Genomic DNA, 26,396 nt, shown 5'->3' with positions numbered 1-26,396 from the left:
CATTTCTTGTAATGATCCTCAAACCCCCAATTTAATTAAATTACCAATGTCACTTTTTTTTTTTTTAATGAACCCATTCCTGCTTTTATGCTTCCATCCCTTAAAATTAATGAGTAGAACTCCTCTATAAATAAAAATCCATCATTTTTAAAAGTCAATCTCCACCACGAGCTGCTCTCTACTTAATGAACTGTGAAGAATCAGACAACCCTGACCTGCATGGGATCTTAAAATCAGACTTGAAAAACAGATCTCAGATTAAAATTCTGCTTCACTGAGCTGCCTGCACATTTCAGATCTTGCTCCACAGCAGCTTTGTGGGGAGCAGCATTAACCCCCCATTGCCCTGGGTCGCTGCAGGGAGCTTGGATTGGGGTTTTTAAATCACCCAAGTGCAGGAGATCTTCAAATTCCTGCTGATGGAGAGACAAAAATGACTCCAGAGGGGTTGGGGGTACATCCAGAGATTTGTGGGGATGAAGGGAAGGTCCTGTTACCGATTTTCTGCTCCTTCCCGTGATGAATTCTGAGCAGTTTATTTCATTTGTCCGCACCTGAACAGCTGCCAAAGGCTGATCTGATTTTACGACAGAGGAAAGGCAATGGGATTATCCTGGTGCACCTGCAATGTCACTGTCCCAGCGCTGGCTGGGCTCAGGACACCTCCCTGAAGGTGACCCAGCACAGGAGCCACTCTTGGGGTGCTAAAGGCCAGCCCAGACCCAGCAGAACCAGGGCAGAACCACGACTGTGACACCAGGTGACAATGGCCTGGTGCACCAGTGACGACACCTCAGCAAGAAACTGATGCCTCAGGGTTTAATTTTTATATTTTTTCAGGTTCTGTGCTGCTTTAGTGGGTGGGTCTGGGGTTCATACCAGGGGATGGTGAGCTCTGTGCACAGAGCAGGGAGACAAAACAATTCCTGCTCCAGCTGGGCACCAAGGACAAAGGATCCAAATCTCAGGGCCAAGAGCAGAAACAATGTGGAATGAAGAGAGAAAAACAAGGATGGGACTGCCTGGGCTAAAGCTGGAATGGGACAATGAACTCCAAGATGCAAATGGAGCAGAATTGATAAAAGTGAGAGACTTTGTAACCAGTCATGCATTTTGTGACCATTTTGGTTCATCTTGGGTGCAGCCCTGGCTGGGCTCTTGCGCCGCCCAAGCTGGATCCATTCAGGCCTTTTTTCTCCCTGATTCTCATTTTTTACTTCCATTTCTCCCTACCTCTCATTTTTCACCTCCATTTCTCCCTGTTTCTCACTTTTACCTCTATTTCTCCCTGCTTCTCATGTTTGAGCACCTTGTTTCCCTGATCAATGTTTTTTAACCCCTTTTCTCCCTGATTCTCATTCTTTACCTCCCTTTCTCCCTGATTCTCATGTTTTACCCCCATTTATCCCTGATTCTCGTTTTTTACCTCCATTTCTCCCTGATCCTCATTTTTACCCCCCTTTCTCCCTGCTTCTCATGTTTTACCCCCATTTCTCCCTGATTCTCAGTTTTTACCTCCCTTTCTCCCTGATCCTCATGTTTTACCTCCATTTTCCCCTTCATCTTACTTTTTACCTTCTTCTCTCCCTTTCTCTCATTTTTTACCTCCCTTTCTCCCTGATTCTCCTTTTTACCTCCCTGTCTCCCTGTTTCTCATTCATTTCTCCCTAATTCTCATGTTTTACCTCCTTTTCTTCCCGCTTCTCACTTTTTTGCCTCCCTTTCTCCATTTCTCATTTTTTACCTCTATTTCTCTGTTTCTCATGTTTTACCTCCTTTTCTGCCCGCTTCTCATTTTTCACCTCCATTTCTCCGTTTTTCATTTTTCACCTCCATTTCTCCCTGTTTCTCTCATCCGTTTCTCCCTGTTCCTCTCATTTTTCTCATCCATTTCTCCCTGTTTCTCATTTTTTCCTCCCTTTCTCCCTGCTCTCCTGAGCTCCCGGATCTGCTGATCCACACCAGAACCTCCCTCCCATCCGCCTTCAGCCCTCACATCCATTCCTTTCCACCCTTTTTAACCAGGCTGCTCCCAACTTTTCCTCATCCCAGGGTGGCTCCAGTGCGAGTTTCCAGCATCAGGAGCCTTTCACAACCTGGTGCTCGTCAAGCTGAGCCTCCTTGTTCCAGTTCATTCGAAATTAATTAGGAGTTTTTAAGTCATTAGATGTGACTCAACGCATCCTTGGCCACAGTCCCACCATCACAACGCATCCAGCCTCATTACATCAGCCTCTCCCAAATGCTCTCAATTGTCAGCAGGGAAAGAAGAGGGAAAAAAAAAACCAAAAAGAAAAGGGGAAAAAAGGAAAAAAAAAACCATTTAAAAAGGGGAAAAAACATTAAAAAGGGAAAGAAAGGGAGAAAAGGAAAAAAAACATTCAGAAAGGGAAAAAGGGAAAAAACAATTTAAAAAGGGGGAAAACCATTAAAAAGAGAAAGAAAAGGGAAAAAATCATTAAAAAGGGAAAGAAAAGGGGAAATAACATTAAAAAGGGAAAGAAAGGGGAAAGAAAGAAAGAAGGGAAAAAAAAACATTAAAAAGGGAAAGAAAAGGGAAAAAAAGGGAAAAACAATTTAAAAAGGGGGAAAAACCATTAAAAAGAGAAAGAAAAGGGGAAAAGGAAAAAATCATTAAAAAGGGAAAGAAAAGGGGAAAAAACAATGTAAAAAAGGAAAACATTTTAAAAGGGAAAGGGAAAAACCATTAAAAAGAGAAAGAAAAGGGGAAAAGGAAAAAATCATTAAAAAGGGAAAGAAAAGGGGAAAAAACATTTACAAAAGGAAAAGGGAAAACATTTTAAAAGGGAAAGGGAAAAAACCATTTATAAAGGAAAGAAAAGGGGGAAAAACATTAAAAAGGGGGGGGAAAAGGGAATAAAAGGGGAAAAAGCATTACAAAAGGGGGGAAGGGAAAAATACATTAGAAAAGGGAAAGAAAGGGAAGAAAACAAAAAAAAAGGGAAAAACATTAAAAAAGGGAAAGAAAATTGAAAAAATAAACATTAAAATGGTAAAGAAAAGGGGGGAAAAGGGAAAAACATTAAAAAAGGAAAAAAAAATTTTAACCTTTTTTTCTGTTTTTCTGCCTTTCCTGGATTTTTTGGGGGGATTGGAAGTCAAGATATCCACAGGAATCAACAGGAGAGCCAGGGCAGGGAGATATTCTCTTAATGAGGCAGCCTGCACTGGATCCAAGAAATTCAAGGGAAAAATCAGAATTTTAAAGAGAATATCCAGATTTCTACGATTTCTAAGATCCAGATTTCTAAGAGAATATCCAAGATTTCCATCACAATTCAAAATTTAAGTGGGCACCCATGGAGGATGTGGAGAGCGGAGGAGGGATCCACACAGAACCATTTCCTCTCATTCTCCATCCATAATTTTTGGGCCAAGTGCTCCAGGGATACTCCAGGGCTGTCTGAGATATTTCAGCAGTGTTTTAGCACAATCTGCTCCAGTTCAGAAGAGTTTTAATCTTCACAAGAACTGTCCAGAGTGTGCTACAGCAAAGGAAATAAATGGGATCGTTTTCATTTCATTTTATCCCTTTTTCTTTTCGTGCCATGATTTGTTTCCAGTACAGCCAGAGATAAAACTAAATGGAAACTACTTTTTCCCCCCGTTCTCCAATATTTCTCTGTTCACTAAAAACCAGCCAGAAAGTCACTTTTGGATAATGGTTTATCATCCATCTTGTTTGTGGGAGTAGTTCTGGTGCTTTTTGGGTGGATTTTTATTTTATTTCTTTCCTTTTTGGAAACTCAAGTTTTCAATTTCCCTTTCTGGAACGTGCCTCAGCAACTTCTGAGCAAGTTCAGAGCAACTTCCAAGGATATCTCAGAGGCTGGGAGAGGAGGGGCTTGGCTTTGATTAAATCCTCATCAGGATCAGATTAATACAGAAACAGCAGAGATTTGTATCCAAAAAGGAGACAGAGGAGTCCTGGAACTTTATTCCAATCAAGGCAGAGGCCATGGGGCATTCCACTCAAATTTTTGGAGGATGCAGCCTCCTTTTAATCCCAATTTCCCAGCTGCATTTCCCTTCTCTCCTTCCCCATTTCTGAGGTACTTGAGAGGTTCAGACTTCCCAGAACACCAAATTCCTAAGATTCCCCTCTAATGTACAACCCTCCCTTTGAATTTTTACTTCTTACAGAATTCAGGGGGTTTTCTTCCCCATTGTTTCTTTCATCTTTCAATGTCTAATTTCATTTCTCAACCAACCTAAAGTTTATCTGTAAAATCAAATATCCTTTTCCATGATCAATCAGTGGAATCCTTCCCATTGTTCCTTTTCTCTCCCAGTGCTGTTTTATCCCCCTGAACAGCTCCAACCTCCCAGCGCCACAACACTCGAGCACAGCTCCATTTAAAGGAGGTGCTGAAGTGTTTTTGCTGAGCAGCAATGCTGGAAGTGTGTGTTTAAAAGCTCCACCGAACTGGCATTTAACAGCTGCAGAGTCACTCCAAAACCTTTCCCCAGGGAGGAGAGGTTGGGGGCTGCATTGCCTCCCTCCCTCCCTGAGCCCAGGGTTAACCATTGCATGGTGCCAGGAAAATCCATCCACAAACACCAGAGGATTGTGTCAAAAAGGAGACAGAGGAGTCCTGGAACTTTATTCCAATCAAGGGAGAGGCCATGGGGGATTCTCCATGGGACCTTTCACATTTTTTAGAGGACGCAGCCTCCTTTTTATCCCCATTTCCCATCTGCATTTCCCTCTCTCCTTCCCCACTGGCTGAGGTATTTGAGAGGTTCAGATTTCCCAGATCTAACACAGACCCCCCTTCTGATGTTCCCCCCTTTTTCTTTTCCTTGTGTCTCTTTTTTTTCCCTCCATATCCAGAGATTCAGCACAGTTTGAGTGAGTAACAATCTGCGGAATTTCTATGGAATTTATGGTTATTCCCATTGATTCTTTCACCTCTCTGTATCTGAACTTTTCTACCATCAGTAAAATAAAGACACCACCTCACTGCTCTGAGTGGGAAAAGTGCAGCACCAGGAGATCAGAGCAGGCACCAAACTGATGCTTTAAATTTTAATTTTCATATTTTTTAGATTCTATACCACATTTATATACCCTAATAATATAAACCCTAATTCTGAACTTCGCATAAAGTGTTTTAGCAAGTTCTCCTCACAGCTCAGTCCCACAATCAATTTCCAGCCCCAGAACCAAGGACACCACTGCAGCTTCAGCCCCAAAAAATGCAAACAGCAGGGAATGGAGGGGAACAAACTGGGAGGGTGGGACTGCATCACCTGCAGCTGGAATTGCACAATTAACCCCAATAATAAATAAAACTTAAAGAAGTTTTATAAGTTATAAACCTCAGGGTACATATCGGGGGTAGCCTCAGGCTCTTGGGAGAGAGGGGGAAATGTCCTTGTGCTGCCCAAGGTGGATCCTGTAAAAACCTTTCAATAAATAAATAATAATTTAAATTATTCCCTTACTCTGTCCAGCCCCTGTTCCAGGCAGCCTCTCCAGGCCCCAGAGGGGAGCAGAGAGGAGCTGAACTGCCAGGGTGTCGCAGACATCTTTAATAGAAAATGGATTTTTCCTCCTGAGAAGCTGCGAGGCCTCAGGAACAAAATGTAAACATTGATTATCTGCTGCTGTGGAATGCAACAGGTGCATCTGGGATTGGTCTCATGTGGTTGTTTCTAATTAATGGCCAATCACAGTCAGCTGGCTGGGACAGAGAGTCTGAGCCACAAACCTTTGCTATCATTCCTTCCTATTCTATTCTTAGCTGTCCTTCCGACGAAATTTTTTCTTCTATTCTTTCAGTATAGTTTCAATATCATATATATCATAAAACAATAAATCAAGCCTTCTGAAACATGGAGTCAGATCCTCATCCTCAGACCCACATCCTCAGTGTGGGACCAGCCTGAGCTGCCCTGCTCAGTGTGAACTGATGCCACACAGACACTGGGTGCCAGTGTTGGTCTGCTCAGCTCCTCCCTGCAGCCAGCCCCGGCCATGGAACACTCTTTGTTCTGGGGGAAAAAAAGCCACTTCCAACTTTAGAGGCCACATTGTTCAGCTGCTCATTGATCTGCTCTGGCTGCTGGCTCCTCACCCAGGAGCGGGGGGTGCAGCCAGCTCCATCTGCTAAATAAATAAATAAAATGTGAAAGAAATAAATATTGCACCGCGTCACTGCGTTCCTGGGCTCACAGCCCCCTCTGCAATGGGCAGGGCTGCAAGGGCAAATATCATGAAATATCACATGCCTGACATCAAAATATGACACCAAAAGCCAAAGGAGGCTGAGCTGGCAGTGCAGGCACCTCCATTCAACACCCAAGAACCAAAACCACCCCAAGGATGGCGCCACAAACAGCCCACAGAGCTGCCACAGCAATTCTGGTCACCAGCTGCCGCCAGCTCCGCAGACTCATTATTAATTTGTGGTCATAACTGATGAAAAATAAAAAACCCCAAACCTCCAGATGGTAATTTCATCCCCTTCACTGCAAACACAGCTCAAGTGATCCAATTATGTCATAAAAACACGCCCAGGGCTCAGCACAAGCAGAGTCTGGGGAGGGCTCAGCTCCTTCAGCTGCACTTGGGATCTCCCCAGTGCCTGAATCTGGTCAGGGATGGGAATTTCTCCTGATTTCTGCACCTTTGCTGTGCCAGAATGCAAGGCAGGATATGATATACAATATACAATATAGAATATAGAATATACAATATATAATATATAATATACTATATCAATAAATAATATATTATATATTATAGATAATATATATTATATAACATTAACATATATTATATATTATATATTATATATTATATATTATATATTATATATTATATATTATATATTATATATTATATATTATATGTTATATATTATATATTATATATTGCATATAACATATAATATATAATATATTAGATAGAACATACAATGTATTATATATAACATATAATGTATAAACACAGAAATATATATAATATTATATGATATATCATTATGATATATGATATATATTATATGTGATAGGTACAATATTATATATAATATCTGACATATAATATATAATAGATAATGATATATATATAAAATATATAAAAATATATAATATAATATATATAATATGTAATAGAAATTATAACATATAATTTTTGTATTAATATATCAATTAATTTCTGCACAAAATTGGGGAATTCACAGGAAATTTTTCTGATTTTGGTGAATTCTTCACTTTGTTGCTGAAATTACTGGAAGATGAAATAACTGAATTGTATTAATATAAAACACAGATACTAGATTAACAGATGATACATTATATTAATGTATATAATATTAATCCATTATCTATATTCTATATTAATACAGAATTATATATTCTATATTAATATACAATATAGATTGTAGAATATTTAATTATATCTATATTTTTATCTATAATATAGATATAAAAATATAGATTTAATTAATTATATATAGATAGATAGATATAGATATATAGAGATATATAGAGATATATATAGATATAGATATATATAGATATAGATATAGATATATAGATATATATATATTTCACATATATATGTGTCTGTATATATATGTATAAAATTTGGAATAAATGTTCCAAACAGCTCAAGGAGACCTTAAACACACCAGGAATTCATGCAGGGGAGTTGTTACAACTGAAAAAAATCTATATATCCATACTGCAAAGCATCCACTGTACAAACATTGTCATGGAAACAGGACTCAGATCTGCTTTAAAGGACTCAGAGTAAGGGGGAAGAGAAAGGGCTGGACTGAACCCAAAAAAAAACCAAATAAAAAACCTCCCAACTGCCCTGAATCTTCTTCTGCAAATCCCAGAATTCCACAAAAATCAGAGTTTCATGGGCTGCACAACCTGCACAGGCCCAACACAACCTGACCCTGCTCCAAGATCCCAAAAATTTCCTTTCCCAGCTGTTTTCTCCACAAAAAAAAATCCGAATATCCCTGCTCTGCTCCCAGCCACTGCTTCCAAGGCTGCCCCTGGAATTTCCAGGGGGAATTTCAGGGCTCCAATTGCTGCTCACACAAATTGCTCCAGGGCTTTGTTGTGCTCTGCTCCATTGCCCTTGCAGCAGAACACGGATTTTTCTGTAAAATATCCAAATTCCAGCTGCTCTGGGTCTGCTCATGCAGAATTACAAATGTAGAACAGGAATTTGACTTCCAGGAAGTTTTTTTTTTTTTTTTTTCCTGCTGAATTCCTTCTTTAGCAGCCTGAGGACACAAAATCCCATTACTGAAATGCTGGGAGATGGTTTGGGATAAAACCACCAAGACTTGGTTGGGAATTCCCATCAAAACACAATGAATGGGATTATTAGGGGATAAATAAATAGGGAATAAATAAATTTTATAATAAATAAATAAGTAGGGAATAAATAAATTTTTCCTCCTATTCTGTGCTCCTGGCTTAATTTTATAGGATGAGAGTTGGCACTGAGGAGCAGGTTAAAAACAATAATCATTATTCCAATGTATTTTAAATGGAAAAAAAAATATTCCTCTGGTTTAGTTTAGAGCATTAAATCTATAAATATTTTTAAATATATAAGAAAATGTCTGGAATATGAATTCTGGGACCCAACCAGGAGAAGGAATTTCCACACTCCCAGAGGAAAGTCAGATAAAAATTCCACTTAAATTCCAGTAATAAATAAGTAATTTAAGGACAAATTCTTCCTAAAAAAACATGAGGGAGGAACAAAAAAGGGAAAACTGCTCTGGACTCAGTTTTGGGCTCTGAATGGGTTATTTGGAACCCATTTTCCCCAAGCTTTTTTTACCCAGCCTCTTTCTTTCCCCTCAGCTTTTGTGCAAAGCTGAAAATATCCAGCCGTGCCACGCTGCCTGTTTGTGGAATAACATCAGAGCTGCCAAATTCCCCTCCCTCCATTCTGCACTGCTCACTGCCCATTCCCAGGCAGAAAAAAATGGGATTTTTTTTTTTTTTGTTGTTCTTCTCCCTTGCTTTGGCACCAGAAGCTCTCTGGAATTGAATGAGCTCATATTTTTCCCCCCATCAGGATGAAAAGCGCTCCCAGAATTTCATGGGATTTGTGGGGGTTTGATCCAAAAAGAGGAGAAACACCTGGATTTATATAGATTAATGGATGTGTTTGATACAAATGGAATGATTCAGCAGTAAAATGGGTCAAACCAGCATCAAAATGGGAAAAATTCAGCACCAAAATGGGCCAAAATAAAGAACCATAATGGGACAAATTCAGCACCAAAATGGGTAAAATTCAAGCATCAAAATGGACCAAATTAAAGCACCATAATGGGAAAAATTAAGCACCAACATGGGCCAAATTCAGCACCAAAATGAGCCAAATTAAGTACCAAAATTGGCCAAATTCAAGCAGTAAAACTGGACAAGCTCAGCACCAAAATGGGAAAAATTAAGCACCAAAATGGGCCAAACTCAAGCAGTAAAGCTGGACATATTCAGCACCAAAATGCACCAAATTAGGCATCAAAATGGGACAAATTAAAGAACCATAATGGGCCAAATTAAGCAGCAAAATGGGAAAAATTCAAGTACCAAAATGGGAAAAATTCAGCACCAAAATGGGAAAAATTCAAGCAGTAAAATTGGACGTATTCAGCACCAAAATTGACCAAATTAAAACACCAAAGTGTGCCAAACTGAAGCAGTAAAACTGGATAAATTCAGCACCAAAATGGGCCAAATTCAGCAACAAAATGGGAACAATTCAAGCAGCAAAATGGGCCAAATTAAGGCACCAAAATGGATCAAATTCAAGAAGTAAAATTGGACAATTTCAGCACCAAAATGGGAAAAATTAAAGCAGTAAAATGGGACAAATTCAGCACCAAAATGGGCCAAACTCAAGCACCATAATGGGCCAAATTCAGCATCGAAATGGGAGAAATTAAGCATCAAAACTGACCAAATTAAAGCACCAAAATGGGCCAAAATCAGCACCAAAACGAGACAAATTCAGCACCAAAATGTGAAAAATTAAAGCAGCATAATGGGAAAAATTAAAGTACCATCACAGGACAAATGAGGCATCAAAATGGACCAAATTCAGCACCAAAATGGGAAAAATTAAAGCAACAAAACGGACCAAATTCAGCACCAAAATAGACCAAATTAAAGCACCAAAATGGGGAAAATTCAAGCAGTAAAATGGGACAAATTCGAGCTCCAGAGCTCCCTCAGAGGCTCCTGCACTGTTTTTTCCCTCTCCTCCCTCAGCCAGGAGTGGCAGCTCCTTCACTGCAAGTGTCACTTGAATTTGCTTAAATGCTTTAATAGAGCCTCCTGATTGGGCTCATTTGCATATGCAAATGACACGCCAATAGGAGACACTTAATATTCCCCTGACTTCATTTAGGGCTGCAGCAAACGCGGGTCAATATCTGAGGGAGGGGGGCTTGGGGCTGAGTCAGCAAATGCTAATTAGCTCTGCTGCTTCCAAGCCTTAAAATCAATTAGTGGGATATTAAAGCAGACTGGCTGGGAGCTCATTGAAGTAATAAAAATCTTTTGTGTGGCTAAAAAGGAAAAAGAGAAAAAAAAATAAAAGAAAAAATAAAAAAAAAGAAGAAGGTTTGACTCTTCCTTCCCTGGAGAGGATCCTGATGGCGAGAAAATTATCCAGCCCTGGGATGTGGCTCTGGATTGGGGGAGAAAAGCAGGAAAATCCCAAAAACCACATGGATTTATGGGGGATTTTTCCCTCTGTCCTCGTTGGAAAAATGGGAAGAGCAAAAGGAATGGGAGCAGCAAATCCACAGCCACTCAATCCTGATTGGGAGGGGAAACGCAGGAAAATCCCAAATTCACACTGATTTCAGAGGGATTTTTCTCTCTGCCTTCATTGGAGCAGTGGGAACACTCAGGGACCTGGCTCTGTTGGCTGGATTGGGGTGAAAAGTAGGAAAATCCCAAATCCACATGGATTTAAGTGGGAATTTTCCTTCTGTCTTCATTGGAGCAACAGGAACATGCAGGAGCAGCACATCCACAGCACCAAACCCCAGTTTTCAGGACAGAAATCCCCAGTAAATCCTGGTCAGTGCCATTCCCAGGACAAGGATTCCAGGATTTTACAGCTCAAAAAAATCCCACAGCACCAAAAATCCCACTGAGCACTCCAGGAGCTTTGGAAATCTGAACTCTGAGCTCTGGAAATCTGAATCCTGAGTTTTTATTTCCCTGCTGGGTGTGTTGTGCTCAGTGATGCAGCACCAAGCTCAGCCCATCCTGCGCCTCAGGAAACCCAAAATCCAGGTGTTCCCACCCTGAGGAATGTTCTGGATGAGTTGACTCCACCAGGAAGATCCTTTGGAATCACCAGCTGAGGGTCACAGGCTCACAGGAGAGGCACAGGCAGGAAAATCCATGGAAATTCAGTTTTTAAGGCATTTCCCCTCTCTCAGCTGCAGCTCCTGCACCCACCCCAAGGATATTTGACTTTGGGAACTCATGGGAAGCTCCTGGATCCAGATCCAAGCTCAGTGAACATCCCCAATCCTCCTTTCTGTCCCTTTCCCCACCTAAAATTGTGAATTCATGAACAAAACCCCCAAATTCCCAGGGAAACCCAGCTAAATTCCCAGCACAGCCAAATTCCCATTTATCCCTTCACTCTCTAATCAAGATTTTTTTTTTTTTTTGCTTTATGAGTTCCTGAGCACCTGCTGCAGCCCTGAGCTCATCACCCCTGCTCAGGGCAGACACCTGGCTGCGTTTTACATCCCCAAATTCATTGGACACCACGGAGCAGCACTCAAACAGCTCCTGCCAAGGCTGGCAAAAAAATAAAACTGCATCACCCCTGCCATGCCAATTTGCCATTCCCTCCCCTGGCAAGGCTGGAGTGGCACTGCCTGCAATGTGCTGGTGACCAGGAGAACAATTCCAGCTCTGTTCTGTCTTTTTTTTGTTGTTGTTTTGTTCAGCAGCAAAGTGGAAATAAACAGCTAAATAGGATTTAAAAGGCAGCTTTGGATCTCTCAGGTGGCTTTGCTGTGCTCTGGGAGTTGGCCAGAAAACAGCAACTGCTGTCTAAATGCTGCAGGAGGGGAATTTTTTGGGTGTTTTTTGACCCAAAGTAAAGGTTTTTATTCACATCAGTTCTCCCAGTGCTGGCACAGACCCCAAGCACCAGCAGGAATTGGGGTTAATTTAGGATAAAAAGCCCAGGTGAGGGATTCTGATTGCAGATTCCCATCCACCACCCCACACACGTCACTGCCAGGGAATTTTTGTGCCAAATCCTTCATTTCCCAACCCGTGGCACATGGAAATGGACCAGGAGCTGCAGGTTGTGACCAGGGACACGGAAAAAGTAAAATTCCCCATGAAAAACCTGCTCAAGGCAAACCAAATGTTTGATATGAGGTGGAAACCACTTAATTGGGGACACAATCAATGCAGGGCTAGGCTTGAAATCTAATTATCCATCTCCTCCTGCAGACACTGCCCTGTGCACAACAGCCCTGGCACTCAATACTATTGACAGTCCTGCCCTGCTCTCCTGCTTTTCCATGGAATCCAGGGAAAAAAAAACCACAAAAAACCAGCAAATTAAAGTTCCTGTGCTGGCACACCCCAAAATCCAGGATTTTATGGCCTGCCATGCTGTTTGCTCCTTGGATTTATCACCACAAGCTGTGAAGGGGCTACAAACTTGATTTTCCTAGCTGAGCACAGCTCAGGAGAAGGGATGAGGAAAATCCAATAAATATTCAGGATATTCAGGAATTGTTTCCCCACTTTCCAAACACCACAGGATGTCAGACAGTCCTGAGGCTCAGGAGGAATCTGAAAGCAATAAAATTGTTAAAAGGTGATAAAATTTGTCTCAGCTGAAGGTTTTGGTCAGGAATTAGATGGAATTATTCCCTGGGAGGGTTGGAGGGGTTGGGATCATTTGTGGTTTTTTATTTATTTAGTTTGTGGTCTTTCCTTTATTTGGGTTTGTGGGGTTTAGTTTGGGTTTTTTGCTTGTTTGGGCTTGTGGAGAATTAGTTTGGGGTTTATGGATTTCAATTTGATTGGTTTTGTGGTTTTCAGTTTGTTTGGTTTGTGGGTTTTTAGTTTGTTTGGCTTCATTTGTTCTTTAGTTTAGGTTTTGTGTTTGTTTAGTGGTTTTTAGTTTATTTGGGTTTGTGGTCTTTATTTGGGTTTTTGGTTTTTAATTTGGGTTTTTTATTTGTTTGGGTTTTGTGGATTTCAATTTGGTTAGTTCTGTGTCATTTTAGTTTATTTGGTTTATGGTCTTTAGCTTGGCTTTGTGTGTTCTTTAATTTGGGGTTATGTTTGGTTTGTGGTTTTCAGTTCGGGTTTTTTGTTTGTTTGGGTTTTGTGGATTTTAATTTGGTTGGTTTAGTGGTTTTTAGTTTAATTTGGATGTGGGTTTTTACTTTCTTTGGATTTGTGGGTTTTAGTTTGTTTTGTGTCTTTTCATTTATTTGAGGTTTTGGTTCTTAATTTACAATAGCAAATAAGCTTTGTGGCTTATTTGTTTTGCTTTTGTGGATTTTCTGGCTGGTTGGCTTTCTGGGTTTTTAATTTCTTTTGTAAGATTTTAATTTGTTTGATTTTGGGTTTTTTTTCTTTATTTGGGTCTGTGAGATTTTAGATTATTTGCGTTTGTGGGACTTTAGTTCATTTGGATTTTTAAGATTTTACTTCATTTGGATTTGTGGTTTTTAGTTAGGTTTGACTTTGTTTCCTTTGGGTTTTCCTCCACCAAGGACACTCCCAGCCTACCAAACCCAGCAGCTCATTTGGGCAACTTTAGACAAAAATCTCCATTACTGAGTCCCCAAATCCCACAAGAACTCAAACTGATCCCACAACAGAGCCACACTCCAGCTGGGAAAAGGGAGAATTGCAGCAACAACATCCCCAAAAAAACCCCAGAGCCAGGAATGCTCCGAGAGGGACGGAAGCAGCAATAAAAACACAATTTAATTGTATTTTCTCCATCTGTTTGCACAACTCTGCAAAGAGCCTGTGAAGAATGAGCCCAGTATTTATCTCCAAACAGCTCCAGCTCCTTTCCCGGGGGATTTAACGCCTCTAATTCCTGAAAATGAGCAGTGTTGGTGCAGCCCTAATTGCTCCTTTTCAATCAGTGTTTGCTGCGAGAATTCGCTGCAGCTGCCATCGATGTCTTGGGAAGGGAAAAGTTTCATCCCCTGGATTTCCTCAGGGATCCACAGGGCCCTGCTTCAACCCAGGAATTCCCACTGAATTCTGCTTTTTTGGGGGGGAGAAATCCAGACCACCAACAAAAACCCCGCCCTAACATGAAAATTTTAATTTTAATTAAAATATTAAGTTACAAAGAGGAAGGTTCCTTAAAAAAGGCATTTTTAAAAATATTTTACTTAAATATTAATGTATTTTATGTTTTTTATGTACATATAATTTTTAATATATTTTATATATATATATATTTTAATAGTCACTTTATATCCCTTTAAAAAAGGGTCCTGGGTCCCTCCAGGAACTCCCACTGAATTTTGCTTTTGGGGAGGAAAAATCCAGACTACCAAAAAGAAAAAAACCCACCTTAAAATTAAAATTCTAAGTTCCACAATTGAGTTTTTCTAAAAAAAAATTGCATCTGACATTCTTGCATCCCTCTACTTTTACAGAGAGCCCTCTTCATTTTTATTTTACTTAAATATAGGAGTATTTTATATCAATTTATATTTAAAATATTAATTTTTAATATCGGTTTTTATCTCTATCCTTTTAAAATAGATTTTCACCTATATCTATATATAAAAGTATATATATATTATATATTATATATTATATATTATATATTATATATTATATATTATATATTATATATTATATATTATATATTATATATTATATATTATATATTATATATTATATATTTTCACCCCTTTTTTATATATATTTATATCCTTCTTCTACAATTAGATTATTTCTGTGGAATTTGTGTCACTTTTCCTCTCACTCAAATTTGCCTGATTTATTTGAAGTCAGCTCTGAGTGAATTCCTCAGGTGTGAGGCAGCAAGGACAGGAATTAATTCCACCCTCACACATCTTCCAGGACAAGCAAAAAAAAAAAAAAAATTAAAAATGGGCATTTCTACATTTTTAGAAGATATTTTTTCCACCAGATGAGGCTGTCAAGATTCACAACCCAGTCAAATTTAACTGGGATTATTTATAACTGGCTCCAAAAAAAAAAAAATAAAATCTGCAGCTGAAAGGAAATTCAGGGCTCCACAGCTGGGTTGGGGCTGGGAAAAAAGAAAAAATCCTTTAGTGAGAAAAAGAAGGAAAAATCCCCCAGTCTGAGGGTGAACAGGGCTAATTAGGAAATCATGTTGAATTCAAGGGACAGTAAACAGGGAGAAAAAACAAATTTAGGGATGCTAAAAGCATGAAAGCATTTAATTTCGATATTTTCTAAATGAGACGTGCTGAAAATGGAGCTCCCTGAACTGCTGGTGTTTCCTGGAAGCTCCTAAGTAAAAAAACTACCTTGAGATCAAAGCATTTTATTGAAATGGAAATGAAATCCTCTCTGTTCTCCCAATTTTCCAAGAAATGCTGACAGATTTTCAGTTCCTCAGTCCTTTTTCCACAGCAGCCCCTAAATCATTTTTGTGCTGGTCCAAGGCTCTCTCTCCTCTCCCCAAATGGGATTTTGGGGGCTCCATTCCCACATTTTTAAGCTGCTGCACTTCTCCCTTTTCCCAGCTGGAGTTTGGCTCTGTTGTGGGATCAGTTTGAGTTCTTGTGGGATTTGGGGACCCAAAAATGGAGATTTTTGTCTAAAAGTTGCCCAAATGAGCTGCTGGGTTTGGTAGGCTGGGAGTGTCCTTGGTGGAGGAAAACCCAAAGGAAACAAAGGCAAACCAAACTAAAAACCACAAATTCAAACCAAACTAAAATCCCACAAATCCAAATAGAGTAAAATCCCAGAAAACCCTATAAACTAAAATCTCACAAAGCCAAATAAATAAAACCCCAACAAACCCAAATAGAGTAAAATCCCACAGACCCAAACAGAGCAAAACCCCAACAAAACCAAATAGAGTAAAATCCCACAAATCTAAATGAACTAAAATCTCACAGACCCAAATAAAGTAAAATCCCACAAAGCCAAATGAACTAAAACCCAAAAATCCAAATGACCTAAGATCCCTAAAACCCAAATAAAGTAAAACCCAAAAACCCAAAAGAACTAAAATACCACAAACCTAAAATGAACAAAATCCCTGAAACCCCTATAAACTAAAATGCCACAAACTCAAATTAACTGAAATCCTACAAATCCAAATAAAGTAACATCCCACAGACCAAATAATCTAAAATCCCACAAATCAAACCAAGATTCCCAGGTATGGGGATTTTGGAAGGGATTTTGAATGAGTTATGGATGGGACTTTTGAGTTTTTAGATTTGTTTTTGTCTTCTCCACAGGCAGGACGGGTGAGTTTGGCTCACATTGTTACAGCATGGGCCAGAAGGTCACAACACTCTTTAGTTACAAGATGTTTTAAGGATTAATTGATCAGTAAAACATTGCTAACAAGGATATTTCTATTTTTGACCCAATCCTTAAATATTTCATATTATGAACCCATGCAACAGTGTTGGCCAATGACAAAAACCTACACCACTGCATTCTAAACTCCTTTGTAATTACTTTTATTTTTTTTTCTAGATCTTCAACTCCAAAACTCTAAATTTTCCTCTTCTTAACTTCATGTGTCTCTGTTTAAACTACAAATCCACATTCTCATTTCCAGCACCTCAGTTTGGGAGCTTTTCCCAAGGTCTCAGATCAAATCCTGGCTTTAATTCTAAGCTTTGGCTTGCAGGCCCAAATTTCTGAGAACTCCCTGCATTTTGGAATCCAGCACCCAAAGAACTGAATCACAACCACTCCTTCAGCCTTAATTAACACCCAAAATATGAATAATTTCCTTTGGGGCAGGCTCAGGGTGGTATTTCAGCAAGTGAACCCTTCTCCTACCCTCAGAACAAAACTCTGATTTATGCCAACGCTCTCTCTGTCACTGTGGCTCAGGTTAAGTTTTAAATACATTTATTTTCCCCCTCCAGTTAGAGCCTTGAAAGCCTCCTAATCACCAGTCAAACAAAGCCCAGATCGTTTCAGATGTGTGTGACTAAAGGGCAGCCCTGGCCCCAGCCTTTGTACAACATTTCCTGCAGCATCAAGGTAATAAAAGAACATTACAAAGTGTACAAGGAGCTGTGTGTAAATGCCAAAAAAATGAACTGGAAATGTCAAGAAAGTGCAAAAAGCAGCAGCGTGTCCTCTGCCCCAGGATTTGGGAGGGTCTCACACAGAGACTGACAGGGGTTCTACAGCACAGGGGCTGCAAATGGGAAAGGATGAAACAAATTGGGAAAATTTAGGGGGGGAAAGCGGTTTTGTAAATGGATTTGACTTTCCTCCCAATGGGTGAGATCACCTGTCCTAAAATCTTCACCTATCCTGACATCCTCACCCATCCCAAAATCCTCACATGCACCAAAACCTTCCCCTACCCTGACATCCTTACCTATCCCAAAACCTTCATCTATCCCAAAATCTTCACCTGTTCTAACATCCTGACTTGTCCCAAAAATTTCACCTACCCAAAACCTTCACCTGTCCTGATATTCTCACCTGTCCCAAAACCTCGATCTGCTCTGATATCCTCATCTGTCCCAACAGCCTCACGTACCCAAAACTTTCACCTGTCCTGACATCCTCAGCTGCTCCAAAAGCTTCACCTGTCCTGATATCCTCACTTATCCCAAAATCCTCACCTGTCCCAAAACCCTCATCTGCCCCCAAATCTTCACCTGTCCCCTGACATCCTCATCTATCCCAAAACCTTCACCGGCCCTTACATCCTCACCTGCCCGAACAGAATTCCAGGGAATTCAGCCAGAGCACGCTTTTAACAAAAAAAAAAAAAAAACCCGCTCTGCTGGAAGGAATCAGCAATTTAAGTGCTGAAAAAACACCAGATTAAATGACACAACAGCGAGGCAGAGATGTGCAGCTCATGGTGCAGACCCTGCAGCTCAGTTCCCACCTCCCAGGTGCAATCCCAGCCCCTCCTGGACTCACCCTCATAGCTGGCCTGGAAGCCTTGGGCACTGACGGCGTAGTCACTGATGAGCCACAGGGACAGCACCAGGCCCGTGCTGACGATGGGAGCAGGCAGCTGGAACCCTGTCAGCCTGCAGAAACACACGCAGGGTCAGGCACAACAGGGAAAACCCACAGAGAGGTCACAATCACAGGGAAAACCCACACAATCATAGGGAAAAATCCCCAGTGAGGTCAGCCCCACCAGGGAAAACCCAAAGCCAGGTCACACTCATCGGGAAAAACACACACACAAGGTCAAATTCAGTAGAAAAACCCATAGTGAGACCACACTCAGCACTGCCTTACAAAAGTCCATAGCAAGGTCAGCCCCACCAGGGAAAACCCACAGCGAGGTCACACTCACCAGAGCAATCCACACAAGGTGACAATCACCATTGCGGCCCTACAAAAACCCACACAAGGTCAGTCCCACCAGGAAATCCCACAGCCAGGTCACACTCACCAAGAAAACACACACAAGGTCACACTCATCACTGTTGCCCTACAAAAACCCACACAAGGTCACATTCACCACTTCTGACCTGGAAAAAACCCACGGCCAGGTCAGCCCCACCAGGGAAACCCACACAAGGTCAGTCCCACCAAGGAAAACCCACAGCAAGGTCACCATCACCACTGCTGCCCTACAAAGACCTATATCATGGTCACACTCACCAGGAAAAGCCCACAGTGAGGTAACACTCACCAGGAAAAACCCACACAAGGTGACACTCAGCACTGCTCTACAAAAGCCCACAACATGGTCACGCTCATCACTTCTGACCTGGCAAAAAACCCACCCAAGGCCATGCTTGTTGTCTTATATATTACAACAGTTCTATTATCATTATGGTGCAAGGATTCTGTAGTACCAGAGTTTTGTACCTCCTCAGTGTTTCTCACAGGCATCTCCTCTAAGCACTGACTGTTCTTGGGCCTTGCAGCAGCCAAATTACTCCAGGTCCCACCAATCCACTCTTTTGTACCATTGTCCTTATTGGCTACAGGTGTGGCCTGTTACTAATCTTAGTAATTGGTTCCAGCTGCAACTCGTAAGGGGACAAGATTACATTCTCCATTACCTTCATTCATCCATACTGTGTGTCCCCCTACACATACTAACCATTGCTGCCCTACAAAAACCCACACAAGGTCAGTTCCCACCAGGAAAAAACCACAGCAAGGTCACAATCAACATTTCTGCCCTACAAAACCCACACAAGGTCAGCCTCAGCAGGAAAAACTCACAGTGAGGTCACACTCGCCATTGCTGCCCCACAAAACCCCATAGCACGGTCACACTCGTCACTTCTGACCTGAAAAACCCACAGCAGGGTCACACTCACCAAGAAAACCCACGACAAGGTCACACACCACTTCTGACCTGCAGAAAACCCACAGTGAAGTCACACTCACCGGGAAAAACCCACACAAAGTCACACTCCCCACTGCTGCCCTACAAAAACCCATAGCGCTGTCACACTCATCACTTCTGGCCTGACCAAAAAACCCACGCGAGGTCACACTCATCACTGCCCTACAAAAATCCACAGTAGGGTTGATCCCATCCCTCTCCTGGAGGAGCTCAGAGCTCCAGAACATCTGGGACAGCCAGAGAGCAACAAATCCTGGGCTTTTCCCACCTCCTGCCTGCCCTCAGGAACCGCTCCTGTAATTTTTCACATTTTTTCACAGCTTTCCACGGGTTTTCTCCACTCCTGTGGTTCCTCACTGCTCCTGTCCCAAACCTCTCCCTGTTTCACCCCTTGGTCACCAACACCTGCCCTGGGACACTCCACAAACCCAGCCCCGGGACAGAGATTTTGGGGTGCTGAGTGAGCCCAGGGCTTTGTTCAATAATGCTTAAAGTATCTTGGAGTAAAAATCTGACTCAAGTGTTCTACAAACTGAACCCAAAAACAGGCAAAAAATTGATGTTAACAACGAATTAAAGCCTTCAGAGTGGTGCCTGCAGAGTGTTTGACATGGAAAAGGCTGGAAGGTTCTGGGAGTCCTCCCCAGGACAAGGATGGGGGTTTCATGTGGGCACAGATCCAAAATGTACCAAAGGATGGTTCCCACCTCCTCCCTGAGGTAAAAATCCAAGCTCACAGCCAGGAAATTGCTGCACCAGAGGGGCTGCAGGAATCCCCAGGACATGGGCACAAATCAGAGTGAAGAGCAGAAAATAAAACTGGACAAATCCAGGAACTCCCACCTGCTTCCCTTATGGGTTCACAGCTACATGACAACTGATGTTATTATAAAATCCTGTTTATTACTGATTTGCATTAATCTCAAACACAAACCCCTGGTGCTGAGCCACCCCCAGAGCAGCTTGTTGACCAAAATGACAATTTTACAACTTCCAAACCTCCTTACACGTGGCCAAGGGGATTCCTGACATGATTTCCAGTTTAAAGCAATCCCAGAGTGGATTCCTGCTTGACATTACTGGGACCAGGAATTCAGGATCCATCCCTGAGCTGTCCCAAACCCAAACCTTCACAAACCACAGGAGCAGCAGGAACTGAAGGAATTTGGTATCATTTGGGATCAGGAGTGCTGAAGGGATCACAAGGGCAGGAGTAGCACGAGATAAACAAGAAAAAAGAGAATTTAAAGCTTCTTACAACACACTCTGAGGTTTATCCAGCCAGACTTTGTGCCAGGAGGGGCACAGGATCACCAGGATATAAAGCTCTCTGTCCCTTTAGGAAATACCTGTAAATGTTATTTCGTTCAGGGAATTTCCTCTCTTCACACAGAATGAAAAGGCACCCACAGAACAAAACCAGGTTTGGGGACTTTAAATAATTTAAATTTCTCTGAGCACCCAGCCCAAGCAATTCCTGCTCAAAGTCATCACCAGCCCCTGAGACAGTGAGGGAATTTCCTCCTCCTTGAGCAAACCTAAATATTATTTCACACACATTTGAGCTCTGAGTGATGAGAGCTGACAGGCTCTGCCTGAGAACTTTATTGAAGCAAAATTTCCAGTTATTGGCAGAGCTCATGGAGTTGCCAGCCCATGATTTAAGTTTTAATGTCAGCACAGCAGCACTGACCAGCCCGCAGCATAAAACCCACGCTCTGGACAAGCTGGAAGGACAATTGCTCCTGTTTATTAACAATCAGAGCTTCCAGGAGCCAGAAGGATTCAGTTTTTACTGTGCTGAGTGGAAGTGTCATTGTTTTTTATTAATTAATTTGGCAGTTTAATTAGAGTGGCCTGCTGAAACATTAAAAAAAAAATAATCCAGGAAATGCCTGGACCAGCTTTAATAAAAGCAGAACCTGATTTATCTTCCCCTGATCAGCCCACACCACCACAGAGGAATTTTTTAATGCCTTTTCATTACCCAGAGTGGATCTGCTCCCTCTGAGCTGAGCTTTTTGCATCGTGGATTCTGCTCACAGAGGGGAGAACACTTTGCAGATGTTGCTTTTAATTCAGGGCAGCAGGAACATGTCCTTTACCTGTAAGGAAGAGCTGCTGTCCCCCAGGAGCCACGGGAATTAAATGTTACCTGAAACAACACTGCCCTGCAGCATTTATTCCAACACAACTGCTGTTTTCTACTAACAGGGCTTTAAGAGAGAAATTCTTGTGCACGAGGGCATGAAATTGTCACTGAGCTTGTGCTCAGAGCCCACATTGGCTAGAGAGAGAATTTCCAGGAGAAGCTCTAGAAATTGATAAACTGAGCTTGTTCTCAGAGCCCACACTGAGTGGAGAGAGGATTTCCATGAGAACCTCTAGAAATTGATAAACTGAGCTTGTTCTCACAACCCGCACTGGCTGGAGAGACATTTGCCATGAGAACCTCTAGCAATTGATAAACTCAGCTTGTTCTCAGAAGCCACACTGGCTGGAGAGACAATTTCCGTGAGAACCTTTAAAAATTCCTTTACAAATTCCTTTACAAATTGTTAAACTGGGCTTGTTCTCACAACCCACGTTGGCTGTAGAGAAAATTTCCATGAGGACCTCTAGAAATTCATAAACTGAGCTCACCCTGTCTGAGAGACAATTTTCAGAGGAACTTCTAGAAATTGATAAACTGAGCTGTTCTCAGAGCTTACCCTGGTTGGAGACACAATTTCTAGAACTTCTAGAAATTGATAAGCTGAGCTGTTCTCAGAGTCCACACTGAGCAGAGACACAATTTCCATGAGAATCTCTAGAAATTGATAAACTGAGCTTGTTCTCACAACCCACACTGATTGGAGAGAGAATTTCCAGGAGAACCTCTAGAAATTGATAAACTGAGCTTGTACTCACAACCCACACTGGCTAGAGACAAAATTTCCATGAGAACCTCTAGAAATTGATAACTGAGCTCGTTCTCAGAGCTTACAATGACTGGAGACACAATTTCCATGAGAATCTCTACAAACTGATAAACTGAGCTTGCTGTCAGAACCCACATTGAGTGTAAAGAAAATTTCCATGAGAACTTCTAGAATTTGATAAACTGAGCTTGTTCTCAGAGCCCACACTGAGTGGAGAGAAAATTTCCATGAGAACCTCTAGAATTTGATAAACTGAGCTGGTTCTAAGACCCACACTGGTTAGAGAGAAAATTTCCATGAGAACCTCTAGAAATTGATAAACTGAGCTTGTACTCACAACCCACACTGGCTGGAGACACAATTTCCAGAGGAACCTCTATAAATTGATAATCCAAGCAGCTCTGACCCTCAGATGTTCCCTTGTGTGTCCCAACCAGCAGAGCAGCACCAAAGGCACCAAACCCTGCTCCCCACCCACCAAAAATCCCCTCAGCCCACAGAACATCACAGGTGGCTCCACTGAAAGCAAACTCAGGCAGCAGGAAGCAGGAGATGCTGCTTCAGACAGGGAAATAAATCCCTGTGCAGCAGCTCCAGCCCTCCTGGCTGCTCCTGCCCTGGGAATGAGCCGGAGCTGCTCCTGCTCCTCACTGAAATCACAACAAAAGCCACCTCTCTCCTCTCAAGCCTCCAGCCAACACACAAAACTGATTTTTTTTTTGTCTTCTCTGATGTCCTTGTCTTGTCCAAGGCAGCATCCCCTTGAAGAACAATCATTTACCATGGCCATGTTCAAAAGCTCAGCTCTGCTGTTCCAAAGCCCCAGGACAGGCAGCATTGGCAGGAATCCCTGCTTGGTAACTGTTCTCCTGCCCTCCTCCCTAAATCTGAGGGATTTAAACCAGGGAAAATGCAGACAGAACAAGGAATCACTCCCCACCAAACAGCAATTCTGACATTGCTGATCTTCAGGGCAACAAACACAAAAAACGACAAACTAACAAGGCAAGGAAGCAGCAAACTCCACTCCTTGTTTTTATGGAGGTGAGGGCAGTAATAACAGCAGGAATAATCATATTCCATTCCTTCTGTACCTCCAGCCAAATGGATTATTGAGTGATTATCCCCTTAACGTGCTCGGAGCCAGTGCTGATTGTGTGAGATCTGCAGTGTGGTTTTCATTGGCTTAATTCTGCTCCTGCAGCGAGGAACCAAACGAAGCCAGCGCCAGAAATGCCGCTTGATAAGCTTGCCCTTGCAAAAAAATCAATATATCCAAACAAATCAAGCCAGAAATCCTCTGCTCTCTTTGCATCCCTCGTGCTCTGCTTCAGGTGTGCCACAAACGCGGCAAATCTTCCTGGTTTGCTGTCAATTTGCAGCAGGAAAAATCAGTTTTGGGAGAGGTGATGGCAGTGAGAAGCACCTTCCACAGGTGAGAAACCTCACCTGCCATGAGGGGATGGGACAGAATCCCAGTATCAGGGAGGTTGGAAAAGCCCTCCAGGAAAATCCAAGCTGTGCCCAATCCCCACTTTGTCCCCAAGTGCCACATCCAGCCCTTCCCTGGCCACCTCCAAACCTCCCTGGGCAATGCTTGACCACCCTTTCCATGGAGAAACTCTCCCTAAAATCCAATTTAAACCTCTCCTATTCATCCTGAGGCCGTTCCCTCTCCTCCTGTCCCATTCCCTGGGAGCAGAGCCCAACCCGGGGCTGTCCCCTCCTGTCAGGAGTTGTGCAGAGCCACAAGGTCCCTCCTGTTGGGAAGGATGAAAGTTTGGCAAGAAAGTCTCACAGATGCGTGTGCTTAGCAGAAAGATTTTTAAATGTAGAGTTTGATGAAGGAATAGAGATGGAAGGAAGTTTTGATAGAGAAGAAAAGAATTGCTGAGCCAGTCTTACTAGATAACCAAGGAGGCAAAGGGTGTGTTAGTTAGAAGGGGTTTTTATGGATAAACCCACCTCAAACAAGAAGATGTTTTTACTAAGCAGAAAGGTAGCACAGGCAAACAAGTCAGCAAAGTTGCAAGTAGAAAAAAGGTCTCAGAATTTTCCACTGCAAGAAAACTGAAAAACAACTTCTAGCTTAAACTGTAATGTACTAACTTTTAGTGACTGGAGAACAGGAACATGAATATGGTAATTACAGTAGTTATGATGGGCTATAGATAAAAGTTAAGGTATAGATTGGTTCTACTGTATTAAGATGTTCAGCAAAGAAAAGTATAGAATGCATTGTAACCAAAAGAAAAGTATAGAATGCATTGTAACCAAAAGAAAAGTATAGAATGCACCGTAACCTAAACCAAATGGTCTCCAGGCCTGCCTGCAGCTGGAGCTGACAGCTGTGGGCACAGCTCTGTCACCCACCACCCTGGACTGCTGTAACCTCTTGGATGGAATAAACTGCATTTTGGAGAGCAGCCTGGAGTCCCACATCCCTCATTTCGGCTCTTACACCCTCCTAATCCTCTTTTTCTCCAAGCTGAGCCCCCTCAGCTCCAGCAGGAGTTTTCCAGCCTTCCCTGGATCTCTGCAGCCCCTCTGGACCCCACAGCACCCATGGCAAAGTGCCCCTGTCCCCAGTCTCTGACAGGAGCTGAGCCCATTCAGAGCCCCCCTGGCTGCTCTGCTCAGCACCATCCAGCCACACCTGAACATTTCTTTTCCCCCCAAACCCCAACACCCCCCCAGGCCCGTTCCAAGCCCCCCTCAGCTCCATCTGTTGCACATTTTGCCATCCCTTGGACGCAGCAGGGCCGTGCTGACGCACTTGGGGAGTGCAGGTGCCATAATTAAAGCCCAGCCCATTATTTTTCTGGTAGGATGCCCACCATCAGCTCAGGCTGCAATCAAAACAGTTATTGCAGCTGGCAATCCAGCAGCCTTTAAAGCATAAATGCTGGAGAAGTGTCTCAGAACATCTAATGAAAATGCACTGGATTGTGTCATTTAACCCAGCATTAAATTACAGCACCCCAGAGCTCGGTGAGCTTTTTCCTGCCTGTCATTTCAAGGCACCTATTAGGGAAAATTTGCCCATCAAATGAGGCACAATGCTCGCTGTGTGCAGGGTGAGTGACAGCAGCCTGGCACCCCTGCACCACCCTGGGGTGATGATCCTTGCAGGGCAGGTGGGAGGGAGGGGATGCTGCCCCTCTGGCCAGCCCTGGGGCACATCTGGAGGGCTTGTGCACATCTGGATCCTCCAGGAGCTCCTGGAGTGCTGCAGAGCTGAGAAAGTGTCAGAACCCAGAACCCAGGGGGCTCAGAGACCCTGGCACAGAGCCCAAAACACCTGTGGGTTTGATTACGACCCCTGGAGCAAATTACCAACCTTATATGAAGATCTGCAAGCCACAACACTTTAGGTAGAATATTAGTGAAGTTATGACAGGGTGGAAAAGTAGATTTTGGGGTTTTTGATATGGAGGCAAGATGGAGGAAACTGGGCATGTCCAGCCTTTCTCCTCCTTCTTCTTGGCCTCCATCTTCTGCTGTGATGGTGGCACTTTTAGATTGGTTTAGAGTAGAAGCTCACTGTCTAACATAGGTGATAGGTATTGGGAAGTAATTGTAAACATTACAGTTTTTAGTATGAAAAGATAACAACACTGTCCTGGGGGCAGGCAGAGTGCTTTTGACTGTCCTGCTGGATGGACCTCGGCAGCCCAGAAAAAAGAATTTTATAGGTAAGAAACAATAAACAACCTTGAGACTGAGAACTGAATATTTCCAACTCATTCTTCAAGTGCCAGGCTGGGAAAAGAGACGTTTAACAATCTCGAGGGCAAGATGGAGGAATCTGGGCATGTCCAGCCTTTCTCCTCCTTCTTCTTGGCCTCCATCTTCTGCTGGGATGGTGGCACTTTGGGATTGGTTTAGAGTAG

General features: G+C 42.3%; 1 protein-coding gene across 2 annotated transcripts in view; it reads right to left on the bottom strand.

The window, feature by feature from the left end:
• The window catches only part of CSMD2 (CUB and Sushi multiple domains 2), a 256,066-nt gene that overhangs the window by 193,701 nt on the left and 35,969 nt on the right, over positions 1-26,396 (bottom strand). For both annotated transcript variants that reach the window (XM_058040469.1, XM_058040468.1), the window contains one exon: positions 18,184-18,296. In XM_058040469.1, the coding sequence (XP_057896452.1) occupies positions 18,184-18,296 (113 nt within the window). The remainder of the gene's footprint in view (positions 1-18,183; positions 18,297-26,396) is intronic.

Source organism: Melospiza georgiana, chromosome 24 (genome assembly GCF_028018845.1).
Source record: "Melospiza georgiana isolate bMelGeo1 chromosome 24, bMelGeo1.pri, whole genome shotgun sequence".
NCBI lineage: Eukaryota > Metazoa > Chordata > Aves > Passeriformes > Passerellidae > Melospiza > Melospiza georgiana.
The sequence above is the reverse complement of the archived record's forward strand: the minus strand, read 5'-3'. Positions and strand labels throughout refer to the sequence as shown.